The sequence below is a fragment of the Salmo salar genome, chromosome ssa16 (assembly GCF_905237065.1).
Source record: "Salmo salar chromosome ssa16, Ssal_v3.1, whole genome shotgun sequence".
NCBI classification, from domain to species: Eukaryota; Metazoa; Chordata; class Actinopteri; order Salmoniformes; family Salmonidae; genus Salmo; species Salmo salar.
This window is the reverse complement of record NC_059457.1, coordinates 36,947,801-36,962,578: the sequence shown is the minus strand read 5'-3', so window position 1 is coordinate 36,962,578 and position 14,778 is coordinate 36,947,801. Positions and strand designations below refer to the sequence as shown.

Sequence of the window (14,778 nt, the reverse complement as noted above, 5' to 3'; positions counted from 1 at the left end):
AGTTCTACAGTTCCCAGAATGCCCTGAGTGGCCCCTTAGCCCCTGGCTGCTTCCTGTGTAGTGTGCCTCTAGGTCAACCCGTGTCACTAAAAGACGTTACCTCTCTAAATCAACTCTTTTAAATCAATTCAGGCAAATAATTTGGTTTGCTAAAATATCAATCAGTAGAAGTCATTGTTTCTAAAAAAGAAAATTACTTACATAGGCTTAAATCGCCTCTAGTCACTAATGCAAATCTCAACAGGTGATCTAATATGCACTGTTTGCTGTTCTGTTTATGTGAAGTTTCAAGCAAATTCAACTATTTGATCAGTTTCGAAAACCTTGGCTGCCATGAAAATGACTGAAAAAATTATGAAAGGATGTCAAACCTGCCAAGATGTTCACATATTTCATAAATGTTCATGAACAGTTAACTCTTTTGTCCTTTTAAGAGCCCTATATTTCTGAACTATATCTACATTGCTGAAACCCATGCAAGAACAGCAGACTCGTGCAGATTTTTTAAAAGAGTAGGGACGCTGTAGCAGAGTGAAAGCCCTTTGCAGTCCAGTCAGCCGTATGTTATATCTGCTGGAGACGCATATAAACCCAGAATCTATTTCCCACTATTGGTATCTAACTGAGATCAAATAATCAGCTTTCTGTTAGCATAGTAGCCCCTTTTCAAAGTAGCCCTTTTTCTATTGTATTTGACATGGCTGGCATTCCTATTATGTCTCTCCTGTGAGTTTTACACACATTTCTCCCCTCTCTTTCCTCCATCAGTTCTATTTATTCCCCCTAGCCTCCATTCTTTGGAATCCACATAAACACATTTCAAAGTGTTCCTGTTGGGCTTGACAGCTGCTACGAAGGATAGGAACATTTCACTGCTGCTTTCACACTCCTTTGAGCCTTGTATATTATTTTGGAGAGAACGATAGGAAGAAAATCCCTGTCTGGGCCGTTGCTGGAGGATGACGTTTCAAAGGGCTTTCACTGCTCTAGTGTGTCATATCTACAGCTTAAGAGCTGTGAGAGATTTTGCCTGGCAGTTTTTTTGTTTGTTGTGAAAATGTCTCTGTGTTTGTCGTGGTATGTGTGTCTTATTGAGCTTTGTGGTAGTTCTGAGGCTGCGTTTCAGTGCTGTGTCTGGCCCTCAGTAAATGTCTTTATTATTGGCCACCCTTGACTACTACTGTACATGTATGCTGCATAATCGTCACATTCCTTGGTGTATGTATTTGTTGGTCTTGTTGTTAATTGGCCATGTCCTTAACCAAATGACCCAGTGTGCAATTCCACATGGACAGACGTTCCGCTAGCGGAACGCCTCACCAATATCCAATGGTAGAGCGTGGCGCGAAATACAAAAAACTTTAAAATGCTATAACTTCAATTTCTCAAACATATGACTGTTTTACACCATTTGAAAGATAAGACTCTCGTTAATCCAACCACATTGTTCGATTTTAAAAAGACTTTACAGCGAAAGCAAAACATTAGATTATGTCAGGAGAGTACCCAGCCAAAAATAATCACACAGCCATTTTCAAAGCAAGCATATATGTCACAAAAACCCAAACCACAGCTAAATGCAGCACTAACCTTTGATGATCTTCATCAGATGACACTCCTAGGACATTATGTTATACAATACATGCATGTTTTGTTCAATCAAGTTCATATTTATATCAAAAAACTGCTTTTTACATTAGCATGTGATGTTCAGAACTAGCATTCCCACCGAAAAATTCCGGTGAATTTACTAAATTACTCATCATAAACGTTGACAAAATACATAACAATTATTTTAAGAATTATAGATACAGAACTCCTTTATGCAATCGCTATGTCAGATTTTAAAATAGCTTTTCGGCGAAAGCACATTTTGCAATATTCTGAGTACATAGCTCAGCCATCACAGGCTAGCTATTCAGTCACCCGCCAACTTCGGGGCTCACTAAACTCAGAATTACTATTAGAAAAATTGTATTACCTTTGCTGTTCTTCGTCAGAATGCACTCCCAGGACTTCTACTTCAACAACAAATGTTGTTTTTGTTCAAAATAATCCATAGTTATATCCAAATACCTCAGTTTTGTTCGTGCGTTCAGGTCACTATCCAAAGGGTAACGCGTGAGCGCATTTCGTGACAAAAAAATTCAAAATGTTCCATTACCGTACTTAGAAGCATGTCAAACGCTGTTTAAAATCAATTTTTATGCTATTTTTCTTGTAAAATAGCGATAATATTCCAACCGGACAATGTTGTATTCATTCAAAGAGGAAAATAAAAAAATGGCGAGGTCTCGTGAATGCGCATCTCCAGTCTCTCTGTCACCAGGCAGTCCACTGTCAAACTGTGCTGTTGTTATCTGCCCAGAGACAGGAGACGCGTCAATCCGGTTTCTGAAGGCTTTAGAGAGCCAATGGAAGCCTTAGAAAGTGTCACGTAACAGCTCAGATACTGTAATTTCGATAGAGATGCAACAGAAGGACTACAAATTGTCAGACAGGCCACTTCCTGCTTGGAATCTTCTCAGGTTTTTGCCTGCCATATGAGTTCTGTTATACTCACAGACACCATTCAAACAGTTTTAGAAACTTTAGTGTTTTCTATCCAAATCTACTAATGATATGCATATTCTCGTTTTTTTATCCAGCCATGAAAATACTGCCCCCTATCCACAACAGGTTTTAACCTGGTTCTATTGGATATTGGTACTACTACGTGTTAAGTGATATCACCTCTGCTTGGAAATGTATTGTAATGGTTATGTAATGTATGCTTGTACTGAACCAAAATACTGATAAAAGTACATGTATTTTTTTGGGGGGGGGGATTCCACTCTGTAATCTCTGTTGTTTCAACATGCTTTCATTGCTCATATTGTATATAAATGTACAGCTATATTTTGATCATATTTATATTATTCTAACTACATTTACAACTCCCTGTCCCATTTAAGGTGGCAGGTAGCCTAGCACGTAGAGTGTGGGCCAGTAACCGAAAGGTTGCTGGTTCAAATACCTGAGCCGACAAGGTGAAAAATCTGTAGATGTGTCCTTGACCAAGGCACTTAACCCTAATTTGCTCCAGGCGTGCCGCACTGCTATGGCTAACCCTGTAAAACACCACATTTCACTGCACCTATCTGGTGTACCAATACAAATGTAAATAAATAAATGACACATTCTGCTGTTCCATTGATCCAGCTCATCACCTCCTCTCTCTATTTCTGCTGTAGGAATGGGATCGGCATCACTAGAGCACAGGTAAGACAGAAACCTTGTCCCGTTTTATATGGGTCTGTTCTTAAAGGCTATTTCTCCAGCAGGGTAGTATCTGGCAGTCTGAATGGCAGTATACTGAGTTTGTCTCTCTGGTTCTCCTACTCTTTTTCATCCAGCATCTCTGAGGAGGACCCGGGGCCACTGCGGAGCGACTCTGAGGGGAGACAGGGGACCAAAGTCAGCCGCACCTTCAGTTACCTCAAGAGCAAGATGAGTACTAAGAAGAACAAGGTGAGTCTGTCCATTCAGCCTCTCTTCCTCCTCCTGCACTAGCGGAGCAAATCACATTTTATTGGTCACATGCTTTGTAAACAACAACAGGTGTAGACTAACAATGAAATAACCGGCATAGGGCCTGGCTCAGAATTGCCCCTCAGGGGATAAATAAAGTTGTATTGAAGTTAATTGAATTTAAGAAGCTCCAGTAGTACACTACCTTTTCAGTCTGACCCTAGCGCTATTGTCTGTATTGGTGTTGAATCCAATGGATTATCACGTGTCTAAAGGTTTCTCATTATAGCTTGTTGGGTACAAGTTTTCAGGTTATAATTTATGTCCAGGCTAATAGCTGTGTGCAGGCTAATACACATATTGCAATCTCAAAACTGTCGTTTCCGGAATAAGATACTTTTCCCTGGCGCTTATCTGTGTTCTAGGTGTCATAATCAGATTGTAAATGACTGTGAGGGAGTATACAGTATATATCTGCTGGGTAAGTGTATCTGGCTGTGAGTCTGTGAGTTGTGAGAAGCAGAGCGAGGCGCCTAGTCTGCACGCAGTAGGGAAGCCAAACAGGAAACAGAGGCATGCTGTGGTTTGTCTCAAACAGACGTCTGTATGGCATCACTGCTGCTACGAAAACAAACCACAATTCTTTCAGACCTAATAACATTAGACTTCCTGATAACATTAAGGGAAATAACAGTAATGCCCAGACCATGCATCAACACAGTTCTCATGTGATTTGATTTCCCTGTGTTGTATCCAAAACAATATCTTTCTATGTATTTTTTAGCAGGCCTAGTTATTACATAGAAGAACATGCTTATCATCAAAAATGCTACTCAATCCATAACACATGCATACAGACCGAGAAAAATGTCCAATGTTTGTATAGCTTCCAATATGGGGTTTGAAAGTATGTACCTTGTACAGTGCATTCGGAAAGTATTCAGACCCCTTGACTTTTTCCACATTTTGTTAAAGCCTTATTCTTAAATGTATTAAATTGTTTTTTCCCTCATCAATCTACACACAATACCCCTTCATGACAAAGCAAAAACAGGTTTTTAGACATTTTTGCTAATTTATAAAAAATAAACTGAAATATCACATATACATAAGTATTCAGACCCTTTACTCAGTACTTTGTTGAACCACCTTTGGCAGCGATTATAGCCTAGAGTCTTGTGTTTGACGCTACAAGCTTGGCACACCTGTGTTTGGGGAGTTTCTTACATTGTTCTCCACAGATCCTCTCAAGCTCTGTCAGGTCTCTCCAGAGATGTTTGATCGGGTTCAAGTCCGGGCTCTGGCTGGGCCACTCAAGGACATCCAGAGACTTGTCCCAAAGCCAATCCTGCGTTGTCTTGGCTGTGTGCTTAGGGTCATTGTCCTGTTGGAAGGTTAACCTTGACCCCAGAATGAGGTCCTTAGAGATCTGGGGCAGGTTTTCACTCTGTACTTTGCTCCGTTCATCTTTGCTCGATCCTGACTAGTCTCCCAGTCCCTGCCGCTGAAAAACATCCCCACAGCATGATGCTGCCACCACTATGTTTCACTGTAGGGATGGTGCCAGGTTTCCTCTAGGCCAAAGAGTTCAATTTTGGCTTCATCAGACCAGAGAATCTTGGTTGTCCTTCTGGAATGTTCTCCCATCTCCACAGAAGAACTCTATAGCTCTGTCAGAGGGACCATCAGGTTCTTGGTCACATCCCTGACCAAGGCCCTTCTCCCCTGATTGCTCAGTTTGGCCGGGCAGGAGCTCTATGAAGAGTCTTGATGGTTCCAAACTTCTTCGATTGAAGAATGATAGAGGCCATTGTGTTCTTGAGGACCTTCAATGCTGCAGAAATGTTTTGGTACCCTTCCTCAGATATTGCCTCGAAACAATCCTGTCTCGGAGCTCTACGGACAATTCCTTCGACCTCATGGCTTGATTTTTGCTCAGACATGCACTGTCATCTTTGGGACCTTATATAGACAGGTGTGCCTTTCCAAATCATGTACAACCAATTGAATTTACCACAGGTGGAGTCCAATCAAGTTGTAGAAACATCTCAAGGATGATCAATGGAAACGAGTCTAATAGCAAAGGGTGTGAATATTTATGTAAATAAGGTATTTCTGTTTTTTTTATTTTTAATAAATTATCAAACATTTCTCAACCTGTTTTCACTTTGTCATTATGGGGTATTGTGTGTAGATTGATGAGGAAAAACATGAATTTATTGCATTTTAGAATAATGCTGTAACGTGACAAAAGGGAATGGGTCTGAATACTTTCTGAATGCCCTGTACATACTTTACAATAGTTTGCTGAGACTGTGAGCTAGATTATAGGCCCGAAGTTTCAGTGGGGCTGGTGTGTAACGGAGACGGCAAAACAGTCAGCACAGACACTCATGGTACATCCATGGTAGCTCACTTCCTTCTGTTGGGCTGATGGCTGGTAACATGGGAACGCCAGAGTTCCATCTGTAGATTCTGTCTGCCTGTTGTTCCAGACCAGCGTACAGAACAGCGTTCAGACAGACTGTCACTGTAATAATGTATCAGACAGACAGACAGACTGCCACTGTGATGTTGTGTAGACATTTCTTGGCACACGGTCGCTCCCTGAATCTGAGGGCTGATACAATACAGGATGAGGTAGGGGATATTGGTTCTTTGTGTTGACTAACGCCTGTTGCCTGTCTCACGGCTCACTGCTCAGAAAGGAACAGGCTCTGATACTCTTCTCTAAATACACATTCTTCCCTTTTTCAGGAGGAATTGCTTTAGCAACACATTTAGTTTGAGTCAGAATCATAGGATATTGGTTGTTTCATTTCCTGTACTGATTATGAATGAGTGTCTACCTGTACAGTCAACCTGAGAGTGTGTTATCGGTCAGTCCAGTGTATTGTGTCTGTTGTTATATTGATATACTGTAACCTTTTGTCATAATTATGTTTATTTTTGTGAATGAGACTTCTGGATAGAAAATACGGAAATATTGTGAAGGGGTTTTTGATAGCTGTCAAACTTCTGTACATCTTTGCGCAAATGACTCATATCTCTAGGCTTTGGCTAAGTACTATCGAAGTGTGAGATCTATTTGTGAGACCTTGATTGCTTACACTATCTACGGAAAGCATACACAGTGCCATAGTGCTTTGACTTAGAGAATTTATGGTATTTCCTTTGTGTCTCTAACTCTCTGCAGGAGAAAGAGAAGGCTCAGGGGAAGGATAAAGACCCCAAGGAGAAGGAGAAAAAAAACCTGAACGGCCATCTCTTCAGCTCTGTAAACCCAGCCCCATCCGCAACCTGCCACCAATGCAACAAACCAATTATCACTAAAGAATCCTTCCTCTGCAACAGTAAGACAACAAATCTGTAATGATCTTATCAGAGTGTTTATGAGAATCCCAGACTCCACAGAGTTAATAAGTCACTCTGTTCCATGGTAAGGGACCACTGCTCTAGTTTTAGCGCCATTTACCACACCTCAATACCCCTTATTCCTTTACATGGTGATTACATAGGCCTACACTTGGTGCTGCTTTGGACCTGTTTTGTGTGTATTTCTACCATTGAAACTATGCTGTTTCCGTAAGTCAGTAGATTCAGTACTTTTACAGTATGTTTTTAGGGGCTCAAGCCGTGTTTTCTATCATTGTGTAATGTCTGGTGGTGGAACATCCTACGTTAGCTCCAAGTAATGTGACAAAATGTGGACTGGTTATCCTCCTGTTTATTCATTCAGTCTAGTCACTTTACTGAAACTGCTCCATATTAAGCAGGACACAGGAAATTCTACATTTCGAGGGTCTATCTGCAGAGAACTAAAGAGAATGTTGTTTATTTTGGGGCCATCAGAAGTGGACGTATATAGAAACTATGTCGCTGCAGTATATTCATTCCTCCCACCATCTCTGTATGGCCAGCAGCATGCATTAGAAGAGCAGAGTAGACCACTCCCAATACTTTTTCTCAGAGCTATTTTGTTTGTTGTCAGTCTGTCTGAAGCGTGATGGACTGGGTGGGTCTGTCCCAGTGAATAGGAGTTGGGTGGTTAGAGGGAACCAGGGACAGGGGAGGGATGTGGCCCTCGGCCCAGCCAGTCCAGTTAGTCCCCTCAATGTTTCAATGGGTTGCATCACCCTGCCCCTGGCCCCTGACGCAGCTGGAAGATGTCAGCTCTACTCTTACATCCCGGCTATCTCTCTCTCTCTCTTTTTTCTTTCTTTCTTTCTTCCACTGGCAGAGGATGTGCTGTAAGCCCTATTGGGGCTTCCATTGCTCATTTCTAAAAGTGACTTCGTTTTTGTCATACAGATTCACAGAATTGTGGCCCACATAGGGTTTGACGAGCAAAGACCTAAATTTGAAACAAGCCCTTTATTTTGACAATTGACATAATTATTCAAAACATATTTTTTCTTGATCGGTGATTTTGATCCTTATCTTATCTAATAGTAAAATAGGGCTTTGTGGAGAGTCAATGAGTTTTTCTGAAGTATTAACTAATAGAGGGTAGTGTCTAATGGAGAGTTGCTTCCTCTCCAGTGGTGGAAAAAGTACTCAATTGTCATACTTGAGTAAAAGTAAAGATACCTTAATAGAAAATGACTCAAGTAAAAATGAAAGTCACCAGGTAAAATACTACTTGAGTAAAGTATTTGGTTTATATATACTTAAGTATCAAAAGTAAATGGAGTTGCTAAAATGTACTTAAGTATCAAAAGTAGAAGTATAAACGATTTCAAATTCCTTATATTAAGCACAATTTAATGATTTTTATTTATTGGCGGATAGCCAGGGGCACACTCCAACACACAGACATAGTTTAGTGAGTCCGCCAGATCAGAGGCAGTAGGGATGACCAGGGATGTTCTCTTGATAAGTGTGTTAATTGAACCATTTTCCTTTCAAAATTTAACAACTACTTTCGGGAGTCAGAGAAAATGTATGGGGTAAAAAGTACATTATTTTCTTTAGGAATTTAGTGAAGTAAAAGTATAGTGAAGTAAAGTACAGATACCCCAAAGTAGTACTTTAAAGTATTTTTACTTAAGTACTTTACACCACTGCTCCTCTCTCTGTTCTCTCAGACTCATTTAAAAAAAATCGACACACACCCTGTTGCACAGCACAGTCCCCGCTCACTGTTTAAAACCTCCAGCTGGGAGAGAGCAATAGCACAGTCTCCGCTAACTGTTTAAAACCTCCAGCTGGGAGAGAGCAATAGCACAGTCCCCGTTCACTGTTTAAAACCTCCAGCTGGGAGAGAGCAATAGCACAGTCCCCGCTCACTGTTTAAAACCTCCAGCTGGGAGAGAGCAATAGCACAGTCTCCGCTAACTGTTTAAAACCTCCAGCTGGGAGAGAGCAATAGCACAGTCCCCGTTCACTGTTTAAAACGTCCAGCTGGGAGAGAGCAATAGCACAGTCCTCGCTCACTGTTTAAAACCTCCAGCTGGGAGAGCCTGCTCATTGTTGTGTTTCTCCCCTCTTCCCATCTCTTTCCTCCCTGAAGTGTTGTTGTGTTGGTGTTGTTTGGATGGGCTTGACTGGAGGTGGAGCGGAACACTTTGACCTCTATGGTCTGCTCATACTCTACACTCAGCCTTGATTCCTCTGTTTTATGTTTTATGTTGTTAGGTCAACTGTTTATATGGCGCCTGCTCTGAGTTCCCCTCACCTTAACCTGGGTGTGTTTGCTAACTGTGTTCAGTAAACAAGACTTTGTAGTTGTTCAGAGGTCAGACATGGAGTGCTGGGAGAGGTACTGTAAGACACTGTACCCTGTCTGAAAAGGGAAACTAGGCAGAAACATAGAAAATATGTTTTTCTTTACAGAACATCATACCATTTTGGGACTTTTTCTAATTATTTTATGCAGCCTAAAATCTGGTGGAATCGGGATGAAGACATTTTCTCAGTGTACAGATTAGAGTTTCCTCTTGCTGCCTGTTTGTTTCTATAGTTCAGGATGGTTCAGATGAGCAATGTTGATTTAGTATGAGTCACACCACCAAGCTAGCAGGTTTTTTACGCTGTTGTGTGATCTTGTTGCATTGAAATGATATTATTTACACCTGTAGCAAGTAGCAATGTTGTCACCTGATGAAGGAGGAGAGTGAGATGGGTAGACCTGACTACTCTGCTTTTCCTGCAGTCTTTAACAGATGTTTCTACCAAATCTTTGTCCTAATGTTGTTTTTCTTCTGATGATTTCAGACTGCAATGCACAGGTCCATAAGGGCTGCAGAGAGCGTCTTCCTGTATGTGTCCAGGTCAAAATGAAGGTAAGCTTGCTGTCAGCTGTCCACAATGCTACTTCATTCAAACACACAGGAACAGAATGTGTCTGTGTGTCTGTCAACACGCGTTTGTGCAGGATCAGTCTCTGTCTATCATGAATGAATGGGTAACAGGCTTGTTAATGGCATTGATGTATTGTAATACCATACTGTATTTTTCAGCAGCAAACGGTGCCAGATTCTGCGTCCATATCCGGAGTCATGTTGAGAAGTAAATGTAATATATTTATTTGTATAGTTCAGATGTACAGTTGAAGTCGGAAGTTTACATACACCTTAGCCAAATACATTTAAACTCAGTTTTTCACAATTCCTGACATTTAATCCTAGTAAAAATTCCCTGTCATAGGTCAGTTAGGATCACCACTTTATTTCAAGAATGTGAAATGTCAGAATAATAGTAGAGAGAATGATTTATTTTATTTCTTTCATCACATTCCCAGTGGGTCAGAAGTTTACGTACACTCAATTAGTATTTGTTAGCATTGCCTTTAAATTGTTTAACTTGGGTCAAACGTTTCGGGTAGCCTTCCACAAGATTCCCACAATAAGTTGGGTGACTTTTGGCCCATTCCTCCTGACAGAGCTGGTGTAACTGAGTCAGGTTTGTAGGCCTCCTTGCTCGCACACGCTTTTTCAGTTCTGCCCACACATTTTCTATAGGATTAAGGTCAGGGCTTTGTGATGCCCACTAATACCTTGACTTTGTTTTCCTTAAGCCATTTTGTCACAACTTTGGAAGTATACTTGGGGTCATTGTCCATTTGGAAGACCCATTTGTGACCAAGCTTTAACTTCCTGACTGATGTCTTGAGATGTTGCTTCAATATAGCCACATAATTTTCCTTCCTCATGATGCAATCTATTTTGTGAAGTGCACCAGCCCCTCCTGCAGCAAAGCACCCCCACAACATGATGCTGCCACTCCCGTGCTTCACCGTTGGGATAGTGTTCTTCGGCTTGCAAGCCTCCCCCTTTTTCCTCCAAACATAATGATGGTCATTATGGCCAAACAGTTCTATTATTGTTTCATCAGACCAGAGGACATTTCTCCAAAAAGTACTATCTTTGTCCCCATGTGCAGTTGCAAACCGTAATCTGGCTTTTTTATGCCGGTTTTTGAGCAGTGGCTTCTTCCTTGCTGAGCGGCCTTTCAGGTTATGTCGATATAGGACTCATTTTACTGTGGATATAGATACTTTTGTACCTGTTTCCTCCAGCATCTTCACAAGGTCCTTTGCTGTTGTTCTGGGATTGATTTGCACTTTTCACAGTAAAGTGCGTTCATCTCTAGGAGACAGAACACGTCTCCTTCCTGAGCGGTATGACGGCTGCATGGTCCCATGGTGTTTATACTTACATAGTATTGTTTGTTCAGATAAACGTGGTACCTTCAGGCATTTGGAAATTGCTCCCAAGGATGAACCAGACTTGTGGAGGTCTACAATTTTTTCTTCTGAGGTCTTTTGATTTTCCCATGATGTCAAGCAAAGAGTCACTGAGTTTGAAGGCAGGCCTTGAAATACATCCACAGGTACACCTCCAATTGACTCAAATGATGTCAATTGGCCTATCAGACGCCTCTAAAGCCATGACATCATTTTCTGGAATTTTCCAAGCTGTTTAAAGGCACAGTCAACATAGTGTATGTATACTTCTGACCCACTGGATTTGTGATACAATGAGGGAGAGGTGAAATAATCTGTCTGTAAACAATTGTTGGAAAAATTACTTGTGTCATGCACAAAGTAGATGTCCTAACCGACTTTCCAAAACTATAGTTTGTTAACAAGAAATTTGTGGAATGGTTGAAAAACGAGTTTTAATGACTCCAACCTAAGTGTATGTAAACTTCCAACTTCAACTGTATGTCTGTCTCAATCTATGCATTGTTAATATTTCCCTCCAAAAAAATCCCAAATACTGTAAATGTTTTTATGTACAGTATATTTGTATTTATTTGAGATTGTGCTTTTAGAATTCCTGATATCCTTATGAGCTGTACTACTCTACATGCTAACTGTATTTGTGTGATTAGCTACATCATCGACATCGTCTCGGGAGCGTCCGTGGTCTGCCATCTTGTCCCCTGATGACCAGGCCATGGTTACGGTGGCAGCGGTGGTGCCTCGCAGGAACCACAGCATCCTCCCCTTTAACAAAAGCAACCTGTCCAAGAGCATCTCCATCAGCAACATCGCAGGGTGAGACACAACACCAATCAATCACCAACCAACTCACTATCGCCCCTTACATACTCGGGTTGTACAAAGGATGTACATTTTCATGCTGACACACTCATCAACAATACTGTGTACTCACAAGTGTTGTGTAAAATGCATTGTACATGAATTGTACAACCAGAGTGTATACACAACTTATGTTATCACTGTAACAGTCCCTCCTTCACTAACTCTGTTTCTCTCTTCCACCCTGTCTGTCTGTCTGTCTGTCCGTGCAGGCCATTGATGGATGAGATGCCACTGAAGGGCCTGAAGTACCTGTCCCAGTCCACAGACTCACTGCACAAGACCTCCAAGGTCAATGAGTCCACTGAGTCTCTCACTGATGAAGGTAAGGTAGTGAGCTGGAGAGTTATCACTGTGACAGAGCCTGTATTTGCTGTACTCTCTTTGTAGGGATCGGTTCAAAGGAGTGAGCAAATATGACATGTTCGGATTTCCTCTGTTTTCAGCTGTTGTTTTGCATGACTTTGTATTGGTCCACATTACAGCATATGTGAGTGTAGGAGAGCACATGTATGCTTACAGTACTTACAGTATAGCCATTCCTGCCTCGTCCATACTAACTGTTCCTGTGTGTGTTGTCCTAGGGACTGAGATGATGGACAGCCAGCTGATGGGAGAGTTTGAGGCAGAGTCTAAGGATCTTGAGGCAGACTCCTGGACCTTCACTGTGGACAAGAAGTATGTGAAGGGGCTCAAGAAGGAGGTGGTCAAGAGACAGGACGTCATCTATGGTAGGAGGGCAACTCTCCCAATCCCACTCATTCCTTCATATGTTCCAATCCTTTGTTTCAGTCAAACAATTTATTTGAGAAGTTACAACATACATTTTAAACTACATTACACTACTACCCTACCCAGGCCCTATTGCTTCTGCCAAATGTAAGACCGGCCCTGACCGAAGCCTGAAATCAAGCCCGAAATCCATTAGCTGCTCCTCTCTGTCTGTCACTCGCTCCCTGCGCGCAGCTCACTCTGCATGTGCTCTGCTCATGGCGACTCTGTGTCTGAGTATCCATAGCAACGGCTCTGCTTGGGCTGCTCTGCTCAATGAAGAGACATGAGTAGCTGTTAGCTACTTTTTCGTCACTCAACTCTGACAAAACTCAAGGAACGTTATTGTTTTCTGCAAAATAATCTCTCTTGTCTTATATTTGACGAGGTTGAAGCACTTCTGACGCTTCAAACGCTTCTGACACATCTGACGCTTCTTAATCATATATGACTGTACTGCGCAGCACAGCACGTGCAAATGTTCAGCTTCTAATTGTTAGTGATCAATTTAGTCCTGATGTATAATGTCGGGGCGTTGGACTCGGGTCGGTTAGCAGAGCTCTACCCCCATCAAAGTTGCCCATCCCTGAAATACATGGAGTACACAGTGCAATGAAGTGCTTACTTGCATGTTCGCATATAAACTCGCATATAGAATCCCTATTAATTTAATAGGCTATATGTGGGACTAATAGTAAAGATTTGTCCTTTTTACTTTTAAAATGTATTACCTTTTAATGTGGTATAAACACAACCAGTCATCATGCTTTCATCTGATTGTCAAACAATTACTTCAATAGACTCCTGTAATCCTGTCTACTCAAAAATCATTACTACATCCATACACTGCACTGTACACCCGCCATTTGATGAGTGGAAAGAGACATCTGTTAAGGCGCCCGCATACTAGGTTCACTTTGCTGCTAGCAGAACTCAGCTAGGCGAAGCGAACGTCTGTGCCTCGCATACTCCCTTAAAAGACCTTTGCTTGAAAAACGAGAAAAAAGCGGCAACATTACTGTTTGTGCCTCTTGAGATGCCGTAGCAACAACAAATAAATACACATTTATAAATCAAGAAATCTGTAATAAAGGTTGATGTTCTTGCCAAGGAGGTCTTAGTCGCTTAATTTTACATCAAACTAAGATGTTCAGTGCATTATTTGTCATGTGAAAATATGTGCATGAAAACTAGTCGTTTCTTGTTGAATGAAAAGAAACACTTAATTGAAGAATCCCGTTCATAGTTCCCACTCCTACTAAGAGTATTACTGTTGAACAATCACCAACGAAGGGGTGTAGACTTCGTCTACCGGACTTCGACTCGCCTCAAGAATTTATTTTTCTCGAACAGCCGAAGAAAAACCTGCTGAACACCAAAACCAACAAAAACACAGTGGTGGAAAAAGTACCCAATTTTCATACTTGAATAAAAGTAAAGATACCTTAAAAGAAAATGACTCAAGTAAAAGTGAAAGTCACCCAGTAAAATACTACTGAGTAAAAGTCTAAAAGTATTTGGTTTTAAATGTACTTAAGTATCAAAAGTAAAAGTATAAATCACAAAAAAATCCTTATATAAAGCAAACCAGACATACGATTTTCTTTTTTTTTCTTTCTTTTTTACGGATAGCCAGAGGCACAGTTCAACACTCAGACATAATTTACAAACAAGCATTTGTGTTTAGTGAGTCTGCCAGATCAGAGGCAGTAGGGATGACCAGGGATGTTCTCTTGATATGTGCGTGCATTAGAAAACTTTCCTGTCCTGCTAAGCATTGAAAATGTAACGAGTACTTTTGGGTGTCAGGGAAAATGTAAGGAGTAAAAAGTACATTATTTTCTTTAGGAATGTAATGGAGTAAAAGTAAAAGTTGTCAAAAATATTACTAGTAAAGTACAGATACCCCAAAAAACGACTTGTAGTATGTTAAAGTATTTTTTACTTAG

General features: G+C 41.1%; 1 protein-coding gene across 7 annotated transcripts in view; it reads left to right on the top strand.

Moving 5' to 3' along the window:
* LOC106573623 (A-kinase anchor protein 13) overlaps window positions 1-14,778 on the top strand; it is a 176,411-nt gene that overhangs the window by 149,781 nt on the left and 11,852 nt on the right. For 4 of the 7 annotated variants that reach the window (XM_045697218.1, XM_014148847.2, XM_014148841.2 and 1 more), the window contains 8 exons: window positions 3,234-3,261; window positions 3,396-3,510; window positions 6,707-6,863; window positions 9,727-9,794; window positions 9,972-10,026; window positions 11,848-12,013; window positions 12,271-12,383; window positions 12,643-12,789. In XM_045697218.1, coding sequence (XP_045553174.1) covers window positions 3,234-3,261; window positions 3,396-3,510; window positions 6,707-6,863; window positions 9,727-9,794; window positions 9,972-10,026; window positions 11,848-12,013; window positions 12,271-12,383; window positions 12,643-12,789 — 849 coding nt within the window. The remainder of the gene's footprint in view (window positions 1-3,233; window positions 3,262-3,395; window positions 3,511-6,706; window positions 6,864-9,726; window positions 9,795-9,971; window positions 10,027-11,847; window positions 12,014-12,270; window positions 12,384-12,642; window positions 12,790-14,778) is intronic. The other 3 variants (XM_014148844.2, XM_014148842.2, XM_014148843.2) reach the window with 3 other exon arrangements.